At 43.2% G+C, this 17,848-nt stretch overlaps 1 protein-coding gene across 2 annotated transcripts in view; it reads right to left on the bottom strand.

The window, feature by feature from the left end:
• Window positions 1-17,848, bottom strand: part of NT5DC3 (5'-nucleotidase domain containing 3) — a 35,749-nt gene continuing 17,901 nt past the window's right edge. For both annotated transcript variants that reach the window (XM_033117489.1, XM_033117490.1), the window contains exons 7-14: window positions 17,219-17,279; window positions 16,685-16,787; window positions 16,446-16,547; window positions 14,134-14,215; window positions 13,029-13,115; window positions 10,071-10,211; window positions 4,168-4,232; window positions 1-2,172 (exon numbers count right to left, since the gene is read on the bottom strand). In XM_033117489.1, coding sequence (XP_032973380.1) covers window positions 1,920-2,172; window positions 4,168-4,232; window positions 10,071-10,211; window positions 13,029-13,115; window positions 14,134-14,215; window positions 16,446-16,547; window positions 16,685-16,787; window positions 17,219-17,279 — 894 coding nt within the window. In that variant the 3' untranslated portion in view covers window positions 1-1,919. The remainder of the gene's footprint in view (window positions 2,173-4,167; window positions 4,233-10,070; window positions 10,212-13,028; window positions 13,116-14,133; window positions 14,216-16,445; window positions 16,548-16,684; window positions 16,788-17,218; window positions 17,280-17,848) is intronic.

The raw sequence follows: 17,848 nt of genomic DNA, 5'->3' as shown, positions 1-17,848 counted from the left end.
GGTGAACACACAAGGGGATTTATAGATGATGTAATACAGAGTTGTACACCTGAATTCTATGTAATTTTACTAACAATTGTCACCCCAATAAATTAAAAAAAAATTGTTTTATTTCATTCTTGAGTAAACAAAACACCCCAAAGCAGGAATTATAAGCCAAAAGCACCAGTGTGTCCTTTGAGGACCCCAACACTGAGCAGTTCTGGCCATCCACCTGCACCCCTTAAATGCCAGTCCCCAGTAAACTCTGATACGTAAAACACCTGGGAGCTAACAAACAGTAAACAAAAGGCCTACCCCATTCCCAAAAAGGAACGGACTACTGTGTCTATAATAAAACTTAGAAGTAAAAAAGGGGTCTGTCTAGGTCTATTGGGTCTAAAGGGTTACCTTCAGTATTACAGTTAAACACAAGAAAACATCACAAGTGAAAATCCCATTATAGTAAGCGGCATCACAAAGCATGCTATACACGTATGGAATGCCAAGCTAGCATTTGTCAGTAACTGGTTCCGACACATTTATGACAATAAAAATGCTGACCTCGCAAGCACCCTCCACAAGCCCCCTTCCTGTGACTGCCCATCCATCAGGTTTAAGAATGTACGTCACCTGAATTATCCTTAGAAAGAAACGAGAAATGCTCAGCTAGCTAAGTCATTTCTAACCCTTTTTTCTCTTAGTTTCAATGCCCTTTTTATCCTCTCCCACCTGTAACACAGACACCTAAAGAAAACCACCCCCCGACTCCCAAAATAGCCACACAAACATGGCAGGAAAGAAATCGAAGGAGAAGAGAGAGTGAGAGGCGGCTAGGCGGTGAGGGCCCCTTCTCTCCTCCCATGATGAATGCCAAGCCCATGGGCGAGGCTGCACAGGTCTGACGCCCTCCAGAAAAGGATGGTTTCCGGTAACGCCTATGTTTGAACAAGATACCGACACAGCCCTGTGAGCGTCACGGCATGGCATTTCATTGCAAGGACTTTTTTTTTTTTCTTTTTCATTTTCTGTCCTCCAATGAGCACATCAAACCAATGCTTGGGTGGCATTTTTGAGGTGTAATGAACTCCTGGGGACCCGCCACAATACGCTGGCTCTTCTGACCTGCTTGTGCCGCACAGTCTTACTCTACAAAGTCTGTTCTGCCAGTTAAAAACTTAACCAGACGCTCTTCTCTCCTGACTCGCCTCCTCTGGGGAAGAGAGTGAACCCGTCCATCACTTGTGGCACCATCTGTCCTTCCGTAGATGGGACAGGACCCAGGAAGTGGACCCTGAGGACAATCAAGGCCAAGGACTCGCACCTTCTCTTGTTCTTTCTTACTTAAGACTTTCCGGAGATGCTGTTTTTCTTTGAGTGATGTACCAGAACGCCAAAGCCCCAGTACCAAATGGCAGGGGCATTGGCCGCGGTTTGGGGGTCATCTCTGCTACTCACTGACATCGAGTTGTGCTCCTGGAGAGCTCACTAAACCGTCCGCTTTCTGCGGACAGCTTTTCGCTGCACGTCACTGTGGCCCGCAGTCCCCCGTCAATGTTCAGTACATCTTCCAGGAGGGAGGCGAGAATGGTTTCAAAGCTTCACCTGCTGGAATACGGAGATGGCATCAAGAAGTCTCACCTGTCCCTGAAAAACGGACATTAGTGGCAGTACCTCGAACAACAGGAAAGCGGATCACAGAGTCTCCATGTGAAGCATGCCGTTAAGCCCGACGTGTACAGGAAGGCGAGGCTGGTGGGCTGCTAGCTTCTGTCTTAACAACCTGGGGAGTCTTCTCCATAAGGTACAAAATAAATATCGAAGGGCATATTTGTATCTCTTCTGAAAGCAACACTCGTATCCACACAAAGTCACCCGCGGCATGTCCACCCAATCCAGAGCCTGGCTGTTTCTGGCTTTTTCCACAGGTGGGCACCAGATTACTTGGCCCGGGCCTCCTGCAGGAGGGGGAGTCTGAAGGTGGGGGTCCCGTCAGACCACGCGGGAAGTTCATGCTGCAGTGGAGTCCTCCTGGGGTAGAACGTGTGGCTGACATCGTAGTTCAGGAGGCAGCTCAGAGACGCCATGTAGATATCAGCAAACCGTGACAGGCGCCTCAGGAAGTAGGTCGGGTTCTGGTCGGTGCGGAACAAGCTTCCAAACTGGGCGTTGAAGAAACTTTTGGTCATTTCTCTGAAGAAGAAAAGAAGGGCGTAACAGACAACGTTCAGAAAAAGTCTGCTTTTAAGGTACTACATTCAAAATCACCTTTTCATTTTCAGAGGATTCATTTGAGAGGACAATTAGCCTAGAAGGGCAGCCCCGACTTCTAATCAGGAAAACAGTCTGTGCGTCCATCCGTCCGAATGACTCTGATCACATTTCCACTAAGGCCAGCGGGACGGAACACTGTGTAAAGCCCAGTGTGTATGCCCCTCTAGATCTGTGCACCCCATTTCCCAAACAAAAACAGAGGAGGCTGGAGCTGCTTCTGAAGGTACAGAGAGATGCAGGATGTTCTCAGTCCCCAAACTTCCCTCACCTACAGATTGGAACCAAGACCCCTTATGATAAAGTTTTAGTAAAAACTGAGTAAGAGAAGTAAAAGCATATTATAAACTCTAAAGTACTTTGATATCTGAGAAATTAAAGATTCTTTTATAGAGATGAAAATAAATCTCCACTATCCATTACTTGGCTTCAAACACCCCACTGCCTCCTCAAAGTCTAGGTTACAAGAATTTTGCAAGGCTGTTCTTCCCACCCCAGAATCTAAGCCCCTGCAGGTGTGCATACGTGCATCTGTGGGTAAATCAACACCTCTATCACATGTACACAGGACATGAACATCTCTGATGGCTAGAACGTTCCAGCAAAATGGCTAAATACCATTTGACTGTTAATAAATCAATCAGTTACAAATATAACAAACGTTACAATCATTTACACAGTTGTGTAATAAAAGGTACTAGTTGGTAGTAGTTACCTGTTGTCATACTGGTGACAGTAGATGTGACAACCAAAAAGTAGAATATTAAAAGAACTCAATTAGATCCGTGGGTGGAATGACATAAATGGTGTTTAAAATTTTACTGAAAAATCTCATAGAGATATGAAGTTGTTAAAGACTCAAATTCAAAACCAAAATCTCTGACGGGTGAAACAGTTCCTTTATCTAACAATTTGCAGTCCCTGGAGTGTAGGACCCAGGTCTGGCCTTCAGGGGAGAGAGGCCCAGAGTCAAATCATAATATATGCCCATCACCCTCTTACCTGACATTTTTAGACCAACGTTAGAGTGATAATCAAGTTAGAATAAGCGACTGGCAACCATGGAAAGGGAGGAGGAAGGATGAGTCAATACATCCATGGCTTCTACAGCCCGAGGGATGGACTCTGTCCCTTCTCCGTGCTCCCCACCAACCAGACTGTCCGCTGCTCCGAGGCCAGAACCCAGGCAGTGACCGCGACCTCCAAACCTTAGAGACAGCTGTGCCTGGGGCAGGGAAAGCCAAGGACGAGAGCAGAAATGATCGTGTAAATGGGTCCACACACCACCATCCTCTCAGGGAAGCACAATTTCCACAAGGCCTGTTTTGAACAACTGTTCCCTTAAAAGGCACACCGGCCAAACTTTTCTGATAGCAGGGGGCATTCTTCACCAATAAACGTAACGACACTGAGTGCAGGCACATTCCTGAAACAGCCGAGGTTACAAATAAGCACCAGGGCTGTAGGAGGCCCAAGAATTCATTGTGGTTCAGGGCCCACCTCCAATACTGTCCCAGGAGCCACACTGGGTGGCCGGCATTATCAACTAGAGGGCCACCGGCTGCCCAAATGGAAAAGTCAAGCAGGCAGGGAGGAGGGATGGGTAGGAAAAGCTCCTTCAAAACAGGAAGGGCCTGGCAGGGAATGTGGAATCAAGGTTATGCGGGTGAGTTTAGGTGAGAGAAATAAGAGTATAGTCATTTTATTTTTAAAAAAGAAACAAATGACAACGGTAGGAGGTGTGAGGGAGGTCACTGCTGCCTCAACGAAATGTCACACACCACTCGCTGACAGCAGATGGGTGGTTCTGGACACTGGGGGTGTCACATTCATACCTGGATGTTTGGGGCAGGTGTGTGGGCTGGGATGTGCAGACAGAGTGACGGACTCACTACACTGAAAACGGGCTGCTCTTACCTCATCTCTTTCCTCTCCTTTTTCCACTCCTGCAAAACCAGCTGCGACTCTGCATCTCTGTGAACCTGCAGGGCACAAGCCAATTATTGAGACCATTCTGGTAGCAAATAAACGCATTAGGTAATGAGCATTTGTTAATGGGCAGTTTTTCTTAAATTTATTCAGGTCTACGAGATAAGCACTTACACAAAATAATACATTTTCAGACTTCCCAGTTGCAATCCTCTCTCTTCACCAAAATAGTTTTAAATGTCCAAACATGGATATATGGTTTAACAAATTAAATGGAATATTATGAAGGTACTAAACAAGGCTCCTATTAGAAATACTAAAGTACTGGGGTGACTGGTTAGCTCAGTTGGTTAGAGCGTGGTGCTGATAACACCAAGGTTGCCAGTTCAATTCCCGCATGGGCCACTGTGAGCTGCGCCCTCCTTAAAAAAATAAATAAATAATAATAATAATAAAAGAAATATGAAAATATTGATAAAGGCTATGTATAAATATAATACATATGCATCCACCTAAAATATGTATATATGTGTATAATGTGTCCATTACACATATGCATTCCATATATAAAAATGTTAATACATACTACCTAGTACATATATTTTGTAGATATATGCATCAACATAAAAATGGCAGTTGAGTGGAAATAGCAGGTGTAAGAACAGTACATCCACTAATTGGACGCATGTAAAAATATCTGCATACATTTGGAAATGAACATGGAAAATGTTCTTTGATTTGTGCAAGTGTAGTAGAATTACAATTTGTTTAAATTTTTTTCCTTAATATTACCTTTTAAAGTATTTAAAAGAAAAAAATAACTGTTTTTGTAAAAAGCAAGAAGGTCAAGTACTTCAACGAGATGGAAAAGCAAAGAATTTTCTGATTGGGCGGAAATATGAGCGAAAAGAGAATGACAGTTGCCCATAACCTAACAATGGAATCTCACAAGTCTCTCTACAAGGTTCCTGTGGCTAAACAGAAACACTGGACCAGAGCCAGGGGCGCACATGATCCCAGAGGACAGATGGCTCCCTGCGACTCATGATCACAGGGCAGCCTTAGGACCCAGAGGAAAAGAACAAACACGCAAACCACCTGCTATTGACGTGGGAGCCAAGGCCCTTCTGTTTATCACATCTGCCCAGTTCAGCACCCGCTAAGGGCTCTGTCACTTCAGACAAAACCCTGAGCTTGCAATTTGGGGCTCTTGCCCCACTCCGCTGCCTCCACCACCAGGAAACACTGACCCCAAATGACCATTGCCTGTGTTACTGGAGCGCTGGACGACTGGCCCGGCACTTCTAGAGGTACTGACGGTTCTGTGAGCACAGTTTTAATTAGCTTTCACTTTTTCATCAACAAATTACTCACTACACAACTTAGGCTGTACAAAGCATGTGACTAGATCAAAAATCTGTAGGATGTCACAAGGAATTTTAAATATATACACACACACACATGCATACACATATATATACACGCATATAAACATACATGCATCTACACATATACATATATGCACATGCATCTACATACACATACACACACATATACACATATATATTCAGCACCTACTACGTGCTGTGCATTGTGCTTGATGCTAAAGCTACAAGACAGGGCAAGATGGAGGCCCTTATGGGTGGGGGGGCGTTACCCAGGTAAGCAGATCATGACAAAACAGTGTGATACGGCACAGAATGGGGAGTCAGTCTGTGGGAGGGAATTCCCCGCCCACCTCTTTTTCCCACACACCTTTTTTCCCACACACCCTTTTTAGTCCACGAACGAGTCACCCGTGTCCAGTATGAAGGAGAAGCTTCTAGTCCCTCACTCTGCCCCGTGCTTGCAGGAGGAGAGAATTCTATGGCTGGTGACCAGAATAAGAATTGCCAAGGTTAACCTACTCTTTCCTTTTTGAAACTACCATGTTTCCCTGAAAATAAGACCTAACCAAAAAATAAGCCTTAGCATGATTTTTCAGGATGACATCCCCTGAACATAAGCCCTAATGTGTCTTTGGGAGCAAAAATTAACATAAGACCCGGTCTTATTTTCGGGGAAACACGGTAGCTGCCGCAGGGTATGTGAATGCTCCTCTCTACTGCTGCCCCCAACCCCAGGGCTGGCTCTGCAAACATGAAGAGCCAACGTGAGTGTCCAAGTTCAAGGCATGTTCTCCAGCCCAGCTTTTCCAGAATGGAGGGGCAGCCATGGATGATGGTGCACCTCCAGCAGAGCCCAAGATTGCTGAAGGATATGCAAAGGTTGCAGGCCCCAGAGATCTAAGGTCAGGGGCACACTCCCAGAGTGGGGTCAGCTGAACTCTGCTGGGTGCGTGCCTTCACCCAGCCTCCCCTCAGGGACTCCTATCCAAAGCCCACCCAGCATCTGGCCGTGGCTGTCTTCTGCCTGCCCTTCCGAGAACCTTTGCCCATCACTTGTGATTTCTCCCATACCATCAGCGTCCTCACCTGGATCTTCCCCATCAGCATTTAAACATGCTAAAGTCTCTCCCGTTAAAAAAAACTATTTTCCCTTGAGTCACCCCTTTTCTCCAACTCCATTTCCCCTACAAGGCCAAACTTCAGAAAACAACCACCTCAGGTGTCTGAAATCTACTTTAAAATATTTCAAAGATTGTGTGTTAATTAGTTATAACTAATCTGTAATTGAAACCATATACCCCAGTGTGGGTAGTTTGTACCGGGAAAGAGCAACCGGAAGCCCACGCCAGAGGTTACCTAGACACTTGAGCCATCTTTTGTCCCCGTCATTAATTAATGTACTCCGCTCTTCATGAGCAGAAATGTAGGCTGGCTTCATGTACTGGCCCTCCCACCCCAGTGTGGACAGGATATTACAACCTAGCCAGCAGCCCAACAGCCTATCCCAGAGGAGGCCAAATCCAGCCCACCACCCATTTTTCTATCGGTCTATGAACTTAAGAATGGTCCTTTTTAAATGGCTGAAAACATATCAAAAGGAGAATAATTTCATGATACAACAAAATGATATGAAATTCAAATTTTAGGGTCCACCAGTAAAGCTACAGAGACACAGCGACTAGCAGCCACTTGCATACTAAGGCTACAAAGCAGGTGTGACAGAAGCTATATGGCCCAGAAGTCTGCCAACCTCGGGGCCAAATGAGACTGTGATGTGGTTACCTGGGAAGACCCTACCACCATTAGACACACCACTAACCAGCACTACCACCACTAACCACAACACTAGCCAGCACTACCACCACTAATCACACCACTAACCAGCACTACCACCACTAACCACACCACTAACCAGCACTACCACCACTAACCAGCACTACCACCACTAACCAGCACTACTACCACCACTAACCACACCACTAACCAGCACTACTACCACCACTAACCACACCACTAACCAGCACTACCACCACTAACCAGCACTACTACCACCACTAACCATGCCACTAACCAGCACTACCACCACTAACCACACCACTAACCAGCACTACCACCACTAACCATATCACTAACCAGCACTACCACCACTAACCACACCATTTTGGAGGACCCTTTAAGGCTAGTTAACAAAATTGTTCTTTATAGCTACTTTTCTTAAAACCAAAAATTATATACTTGTAGTTAATGCATCAGACTTGGCTCTAAATGACACTCTGCTGGCTCCAAAAAATATCACACCCATGCTCAGAGGACAGATTTTTCTCCTCAGAAAATAGTTCAAATAACGTGCTAGGTGCTCTGAAAATAACCCTAAAGGGCGTTCTAGAAACATCTGACACTGGATCACTGGAATAATTTATAGCTTTCTAGTGGAAAAGGGACAGGGAGGACAGTGAAAAATGACATTCATTTGGATATTTTTTGACTAATCAGCCACACTTCTCTGTATCCTACTGCTATAAGAAGTGTCAGGACCCGAGGCAATACAGCAGGAGGTGAAAGCTACAGTCCCAGCATCACCCCTTACTTGAGCGAGTTCTCTTCCCCTCTGAGCCTCAGGTTCTTCATCTATAAAAGGGGGTGATGTCAACACCCACTTCAGAGTTGTGCGAATGAACCAGATGTAAAGCCCTTAGAGTCTGGAACATAGTACGTTCTCATTCCTGAACAGCTTGAGCCTACTGTTCACTAACCTGGTGATTCTGGAAAAGTTACTTATCTCTTAGCCTCCATTTCCTCACATGTGAAATGGGGGTGGCAACATAAATGTCCATTTCCTCTTCTTCCTTCCCTAACCTTACACCTTGTATAATTAATTCTATAAATCACAGAAATATTCTCAGCACTTCCATTTTCTAATCACAGACTCAGTCATCAAACTTTTTATATCGGTCAGAGAGAGAGAGAGAAGAAAGCAAAGAAACTGTCCTCAAAGCTAAAATGCAGGGACAGCATCTACGTGCAGGTCGCGTTTGTGTATCTGACCAGCTGCCAGCATCACAGAGAGACTGCACTCCGGTGAGGAACACTTGGCCACACCTGAGATCCCTACAGCACACAGCAGGGAAGCACTGAGTGCAGTGCTCAAAAGCATCACACAAGGTTCAAGTTCTTCCTTTCTCATCTTATGACCTTAGACATGTTACCTAACCTCTCAAACACCCAGTTTCCTTACTCTAAAGTGGAAAAACTGCTATCTACCCACACAGGACAACTGGGACTATTAAATGAATAATGCATGCAGAGCAAACCCTCGGCACAATGTCTGCCATACAAACAGTAACTATTATTATTGTATGCCATAGGCACAAACTCAAGGCTACACTAACCCAGAATCAATGCCTTTTATTTTTAGGAAATCATCTCACAGACAAGCGCCGTAAGGCAACAGAACTAGTTTTTGTCAGAGGTGAGCCAAGAACCCATGTAGCTGGAGCACATGGAAGCAAGACCCGGGGGACATGCAAGGTCCATGCTCTGGACTGTGTGTGCCCTGGAGTAACAACCTGGCCTCCACCCTTCGCAGCTCTGCTTGAGCTCACTGCCACCTGCCTCCACACGGGCTACCAGCTGGGCCAAGCAAGACAGTTCCCTGGCCATTTCCAAAGCGGGCTGGCCACGTCAGAGGCTGCGGGTGCATCAGCCAAGAAAGTGGGCATCTGTGCCCCTTATCCTGAAAGAGTCAGCACTCACACTGAGATGACTGCAGGCTCGGCCCACTGAACCAAGTGAGAAAGCAAGGAGCATCATGAGATTGGGAAGGAGGTCACAGCTGCCAAGGGGGGAGCTTCACAGGCCGGGAAATCACCACTAAAAACAACACTGCTCACTAACTGTCCAAAACTGGCTATGTAACTTACAAAAAGAAGAAACTGGCACTGTACTCTACTGAGCCAGCAAATTGTGGATATTATCTTCAAAATCAAATGGAGGCTGCACACAGGACCTTGACTCTTGCTTTGAACATTTCCAGTAAGCTATGGTGCCCAGCCTGAAGTGTTCATTCCATAGGACCCCTAATTTTATAGATGGGGAAACGAGGCCAAGAATGGAGAGGACCACTGCAGGCTAAAGGCAGAGCAGGACTAGACCCAAACACTGGCCGTGGTTCTCGAATCCCACTACCCGACAGGTCACCTCCCAGCAGGGCTTAAGTGGGAAAGTGAGGACGCTGGATTGTCACTCACAAGGGACGTAAACGAACACCTGTATTCATACAAGCTCACACAAAGCTCTTTCTCCAAATGAGGGCATTTTTAAAGGTCTCTTCAAGGATATTGGCAAAACTCTCTTAGGAGCAAAATAACCCAGTAGTTATTCTGCAACATGGCTTATGCTTCATACTTTATAACCACAATTAAACAGAAAAATACCTACAGTAACTCTGACTAGTGGACTAACTTCAGGCTTAAATAAAAGGTAGGAGAGAAAAAAATTCCAAACCTGCATTTGCTCCAACAACCCGGTCAGGGTCTGCAGCCACGTCATGGTCTGAATGTACTGCTCCGTGTTCATGATTTTGAGCTCAGATCTTAACTCTGGGATAATTGCACCAGTTCGCCAGCCATGCTTCAGGGTCAAATCCTGATCACAAAGATCACAGAAAGTCAGTATCAATCTCAACAGAATGTAAATCACTTCATTACCTTTCCCAGACACAACAGGCATTCATTGAATTACTTTTTAGTTGTAATGGTTAGTTAGTAACCAAGCCCAATTCCCTGGATTACATTTAATTAAAACCCAGTTAGCCCAAGGCTTTGACCATTTCCCCTCAAGAAAGTTTCTATTCCAGAAATAAGGACTATGAGTCACAGCCCTTGCAGAAACACTGGGTGAGGAATCATTAACCATGGCCTGTAAAACAAGTTAGGTCAGGGGCAGAAAGAGGCTCAGCCGAGACGCTACTGAAGGTCTTCATTCAATTCACCCACAGCTGGCCGAGGAGCACCACTGGGCACCAGGCCTTGTGGGTTAGGGGAACCGTGGGATCTCAGGCTTGGACTCATCTCACAACGTAAACACACATGATCACATTTTTCATTCCAAATATTGTAATCCCATGATGTGACAACAGGCCAGACTACCTCATGCCAACTATGTCCTGGAAAATATAAGATATACAATCACCATACACCATCTCGTTTGGCAAACATTTATCAAGTACTACTACTATTTGCTGGGCCCTGTTCTAGATACAAGGATAAAACAATGAACAAAAACTGACAAATCCCTGCCCTCATGGGAAATACAGACAACAAATAAGCAAGTTTTATAATAAACCCACCGTGTTAAGTGGTCTGAAAAATTTTGAAAGATTGAAATCATACAAAGTATCTTTTCTGCTCACAAGGTATGAATCTAGAAATCAACAGAAGAAAAAAACTGGAAAATTCACAAATATGTGGAAATTAACACATTATTAACCAATGGGTCAAAGAAGAAATCACAAAGGAAATTAGAAAATACCTTGAGATAAATCAAAATGCAAACACAACATACCCGAACTTATAGGATGCTACAAAAGTAGTGCTAAGTGTAAGATTTATAGCTATAAACACTGACATTAAAAAAGAAAGGTCTCAAATCAACTACCTAACTTTATATCTTAAGGAACTAGAAAAAGAAGAACAATCTAGATAAGAGATAAATAAAATAGAAAATAGAAAAAAAAAATCAACAAAACCAAGAGTTGGTTCTTCAAAAAGATCAACAAAATTGACAAACATTTAGCTTGACTTAGAAGAGAGAAGACTCAATTTACTAAAATCAGAAATGGACGTTGTGACGTTATTACTGATTCTACAGAAGTAAAAAGGATTTAAAAGAGTACTATGAACTGCTGTATGCCAACAACTTGGATAACCTAGATGAACTGGACAAATTACCAGAAACACACAACCTACCAAGACTGAATCATGAAGAAATAGAAAATCTGAATAGACTTCTAACTAGTAAGGAGATTGAATTACTAATGAAAAACCTTCCAACCATGATGGCTTCACTGGTGAATTCTACCAAACATTTAAAGATGAATTAGTACCAATCCTTCTCAATCTCTTCAAAAACTGAAGAGGGAACACTTCCTAACTCCTTCTATGAGGCCAATTACCCTGATATCAAATTTTAGTGTGGACAGCTGGGTAAAACACAGATGGCTGGGCCCACCCCCAGAGCTGCTGACTCCATAGGTCTGGGGTGAGGCCTGAGAATTTGCATTTCTAACAAGTTCCCAGGTGATGCTGATGTCTCGGGACCACATCTGAAGAACTACTGCGACCGAAAATAAGACCTAGCCAGACCTGCTCACTAACTGTCCAAAACAGTTAAGACCGGGTCTTATATTAATTTTTGCTCCAAAAGATACAGTAGAGCTGATGGTCCGGCTAGGTCTTATTTTCAGGGAAACACGGTATGTGATTACCTCTCATAGGCTAAGACCTGCATGTGTGTTTGTGTGTCACTTCACAGGGCCATGTACCCACATGCCTTAAGGGTAGCACACAGCTACTTTTCTCATCAGGGCCCGAAGACCCCACCTAGAGAGACAAATGCCAATGATACTATGTCGCTTGGCTGGACATTCTGGGAGTGATGACATCCTGACAGTAGCATTTTATAGTTCTACCTTACTAAGCACTTCTATATACATTATCTCATTTCACTCTTCTTACAAAAGAGAACACCAGGGCTTGAGGGACATGTCCACGGTCACATGGCTAATAAACAGTAGCGCTGGGATGAAAACCTCAGTCTTCTAATTCTGAGCCTGTGATTCCTTCCACTAAACCTCAACCCACTAGACAGACTGATTCTGCAGAGTGTGTGCTGGAGTCACCTGGGGAGAGGGTCACTGCAGACAGGCGCTGGAATCGGCCCCCTCTACCTCCAATTATATATTGTTCCAATTATACCGTAGGTTAAATCATAATTCAAGTCCTGCCATACTCCTCTAGTCATTCCAAGGGTTATAAAAAGCCTCATTTTCACGTAACAGCTTTCCTGGAAATGCCGGTTTTGTACTCTTTCGAAGTGACTGGCTGGCAAAAGCAGCCCTGGCTGATGTCTACAGACTTTAATGCTGCAGTTGTATACTTCTGATGCAGTCATAAAAGGAAAAGGAAAGAACACTGGCATTTATTTCTTACCATTATTCAAATGGAAAGATTTTTCTGATAAACTCTGAGTAAATTGCTAATTTCTACCATTTCCAAAAAAATTTATCTTTCTCACAATTGATCCATCCTATTCTGTAAAAAATGAGACATAAAGAAAAAAATTGTGGCCTACTCCTCATTTTTATGAAAGTATAACATGGTCTGAAGCAAAAGAGAAATTCCTTAATCACTGTGACTAATACGTCTGTCCCCCAACAAAGGAATAAGAAAACAGGCTCCTCACCGCCAGGTCACTGTATATATGGTCACCAAAATATAATACTTTGGATCCTCTCCATCCCGTAAGCTTCAAAAATTCATATAAATTGCCCTGCAATACGGAAAAACACAGCTATTATATCATATGACAGATAGAGACCTGTGTATAACCCATGGTCCAAAATACCTGCTTTTTAAAAACTTCAAAAAGTTTTTGCTATTATGATTTATATTAAGTATCAAAATATAAAAATAAAAGCATCTTTGTATGAAATTTTTTAAGCCTTTCTTCTAAGTCAAATATACTTTTCAAAAAGATTCATATTGTACATAACTCTTTGTAATAACCTTTTTACGTGTAACATGCTGTGACCATCTTTCCAAGTCAAATATCAACCGGCCTTGTAATTTCTGTTCCTGAGAAGTACTATACTTCATTTTACCAATACCCTGATGTTGGACATTTATTTTGTACTATTTACTTTGTTGTGTATTTTGTAAGTAACTTCATGATAAACATTCTTATACCAGGGTTTTAGCTACATCTTAATCACTTTCTGAGGCTTACTTTCTAGAGGTGGAATGACTTTATCAATTTAGCTAATTGTTCATGGCCTAAAAAATTAACTTAATGTCAAATCTAGCAGGCTGTTATGTACCGACCAGGAATGGATCAGTATGTTAAAAAATAAAACAAACTAACTTCAGCAACACAATAATAGTCAATAATTAAATCATTTATTCAAACATTTGCAAGCCTTATATCATGCCAAAATATATTAAAACTGTATATAAAACATAGCTTGTTAGGAAATAATAATTAATGTAATATGTCATGGGATTAAATTTCTTAAAGAAAATTTTCCAAGCTTTGCTATTGACTTCTTAAATGTTATGTAATGCTTTACATTTCATTTTCAAAAACTATTCAATTTTGAGTTTAGACACAACATATTGAAAATATATTGACTTAAGCTTAAATTTTGCCACCAAGTTATAAACAGTCAATTCGAGCAGAGTACTCAGAGCTGTGCCTGGCACACAGTAGGCCTCCAAGAATGTAGGCTGTTATCATCGTAACTGACCACACAAAGCAAAGCAACAAGAAGGATAAACTGGTCGTGAGATACCTGCTTGTAAATCTGGCCTTTCTGCAACTTGTGGATTTTATCCCAGAGTAAGACACCTTTCTCATTCACCTTTCGGAAAGGTCTAAGAACAGAAATGGGAGACATGATGACACGTGGCAGTCGTGCAGGCTGTCTGCTGCGTGAAATACTACTCGGCTACTCACTGGGAACAGACAGGAGATCCACAAACCTGAGAAAGCCTGAAACCCAACGCCAGCACATCCCCCGGCCCAGGGCAACACCTCCCAAACTGCGGACCCAGGGAATCCAAGGACGTGTAGTGAGAAAGAACTCTAAGATCAAATACATTTGGAAAACACTACGCACTATGTATCTATGTGTCCCTCTAAGAAAATTACCGGTGGCTGTGAAAAGGCCTCTGGTAAAGAAACTGTCTTGAACTCAGACTTCCCAAATTTATTTGACCATATGGAAAATATCTGTTCTTTTTTAAAAACAAACTCTATTTTACAAAAAAAAACATATTGAAATACTGCTTTAGTATACTTATCCAGCTTTGTACTTGAAATTCAGCCACTCTAGCTATAAAACCAATCAGAGGATCAGATGAACTGTTTTGATAGAAAACGGGGAATAAGAACAAGGACTCATTCGTCACCCAGGGAACGAGGGGCTTGTTTGCCTTTATTTTTTTAAGGTAACACCTATTTGGATTGTTCTTCTGAAACAATCCAAATATATATTAGAAAAATATAAACTCACTTCAAAAACTCTGGAAAATGCAGAAGATATTATAATGGAGAAAAGGAAAGTTACCCATAATTCCAGCACCCAGGTATAAACACTTAACATTTCAGTAGACGTCTTTCGGTCTTTATATGTATGTTATCTTTCTTTTTTAATGAACATATAAGATGAGGATCATTTGTGTATGCCGATGATACCTTTTTTCTCTAATGTTGTGAGCAATTTCCCATGTGATTATTCTTCATACCTCATTTTTTACAGTCATAATACATGCTCACTGCTTTTTTCGCCCCAAATCCACCATTTTTATGGCTGCATAATATCCCCTCATGGATGTTCCTTTAGGGTGTTTCTGACCTTCATCATTATAAAATAACACAGGGATGAATACAGATGGAAGGTTATTCAGCTCTCACTCCAGCCATCCGGAACAAGGCAAAATAAATGGATGCAGCGTGGGCGGGCGCTGTGCTGGGACCTGACCACCGACACCCACCCCGGGAAGCGTCCAAGACACGTTTCTGCCACTGTATGTACACATGACAAGGGATAAGAGGGCCATGGTGAAAGGAGAGATGAGGTCCTGACCACACCCCAGAATCTGGTAAGAAAACATGGGAGAACGCTTCATCGGTGACAAAGCAGTAAGCCTGTGTGAATGGCTGTTTCTGACCAGCTCTCTAGTTTTTCCTTCATTCCCTTGAATTCTGTCTACACATGGTTCTTGGCTTTGCCTCTTCTTCTAGGAGTCACTGACACTTGGAAAGCTGGGAATTTAATCCATTCAACACTAACTACAGAGCCCCGCCTTATGACACTTTAGATCACCAGCAGATAAGGAAAAGGCTAAAAGTGCAAAATTGATTCATGTAGGTAAAAGCATTTCAAAATAGGCCATTATTATACAAATATGAGCTATTTTTATAACCCTTGCCACAGTAACTATTGCCACAATTCTACACTACTGACATTTGGGGGAGATAACTCTTGGTGAATAAATATGTCTCACATATTAAAAGATATTTTAGGATTCCAGACCTCCACCCACTAAATCCTAAGAACAAATCCCAATCACTGTCACAACCCAAAACCCCAACTCCCCTATTTCCCAAGACTACTGGAATAGAAAGACATTCTGTAAGTCTTGGTAAAGATTTACTCCACTTCATACAAAACCTGTATTGCAGAGTTTTGCAAAATCCAATTGCAATTTTAAAAGCATCATTTAGAGCTCTATTTAAAGAGCTACCCATCAGGTGGTTTGCTATTGCTTTTGTTTTGTTACGCTTTACAATGCATCTGCTTCAAGAGAGCTAATTTACCATGTGGCATTAAGTTTGGGTTTTTCATTGTTGTCAATCGTTTTCTTAAATCCTGACTCATAAGACCGAAGCAGCCCGAGTTGAACTGAGAACCATTTCAATAGGTGTAAGGTGTCTGCTGTGAACTAATCTCACCCTCTTTCCAAGTACTTGTTCAAAGGGGTTAAAAATCAAAAGCTGTAATTTCAGATGCTTGTGCTTTTCCATCTGGATTTCACCAAGACACACTGCGTAAGTACAGCAGCAAATGAATAAAATCTGATCCCCTTGAGAGACACTCACCTCCGCTTATCATTAAAGAAGTTTGGCTTCTCGGCCTGAACGATGACCACGTCAAACAGGTCCCTCCAGTCCTTTCCAACGATGTAGCTCATCCCTTTGTCCCTAGAACATGTCAGCCCAGTTAGTCCAACCTTAATGGGAATTCACTGCTTTAGCAACTTTTTCTTTCAAATTTCCAACTGTTAAATGCAATACGAGACATGAGCCAAAAGCTAGCCAGGAAACAGAGAACAACTTACACAAAGCTACTGGGGCTATTGGTGATGAGAAACATCTTCTTGCCATGATCAGCCAGTTTGGCCAACACTGCCCGGGTCTGATCGGAGTAGCAGATATACTTTTCTAAGAGCAAGAGAAAAATTCACACACGGATTCAGAGTGAAGTCAACTCAATCTGCCAATTGCTTATTGAATGGGATCTACGGGTCCAGTGCTGTCCTGGGCACTTGGGGGAAGAGAAAGAAGCCTTAAGGACACTTGGTTCAGGGTGGTCTATCAGTCTCCAGTGCATCAGTAGCCAAGACCCTGCCTCCTCAGTCTAAGTGGAAAACATGAAGCGGCTGCAAGCTGCTAGCGCTCCTCCTCTGAGTCATGTCAAGTTCAGAGGCATAGGGGAGGGAGGAGGCTGAGGTACAAGGACGCAGGGTCCTTACACAGCACTCAGAAAGGGGCTGCAGCTCCTGCTCAGCACTGTGATGAAAGTAAAATGGCTGCATGACTGCAGGGCAAAGGGCAAGGCTGAAACGATCTCCACGGTGATGCTGAGCACGTACCAATATCCGCTTCGATGGCTCTGTACATGATTCCTTTGATGTGCACGTCTCGAATTGAATCCTGTCAAAAGACACAACAGTACAAGTGAAATGGCATTCATGAAAGTGTCTGTTACTAAAAGCCAAGCACCAAATGAAATCTAAATTCTCATCCATCTATCACAGGTGGCCCCCCTTGGAGAAAACTTCAGTTTCCATGGTGAGAGTGGCAGTTTCCAATGCAATTTTTCAAAAGGTCACTTGGAGGAGGTAATTTGTGTAAATAATTCTGAATAAAGCCCCACCTGATAAACTGTAATTATATGCAGTATCATGAACAAATGATTCCAAGTCATCTGGGCAAAGGGCATTATTGTTCTTTTCATCTTTGTAACCTTTCTCTAGACCCCAAAAGCAGTTCACTAATCTAGAAAAACACAGAGACGATGATGGGCTTCTCCTCTCTTCAGTGCTACCAGTGACGCGAGGAACTGCCAATGAGGTGGTAACTCAGGCAGAGCTGTGGTCTAGCCTGCAGATACCAGGGGGAGGGGGCAGCGGCTAATCCCTTTGCAGGCCCCAGGGTGTGGCAGCCTGATGCCTGGCGCATGTCAGAGCACAGCCCCACTGGGTGGCACCAGGCAGGTCCTC

The sequence above is a fragment of the Rhinolophus ferrumequinum genome, chromosome 10, assembly GCF_004115265.2.
Source record: "Rhinolophus ferrumequinum isolate MPI-CBG mRhiFer1 chromosome 10, mRhiFer1_v1.p, whole genome shotgun sequence".
In the NCBI taxonomy this organism is placed as follows: domain Eukaryota; kingdom Metazoa; phylum Chordata; class Mammalia; order Chiroptera; family Rhinolophidae; genus Rhinolophus; species Rhinolophus ferrumequinum.
This window is presented reverse-complemented; position numbering and strand designations above follow the sequence as displayed.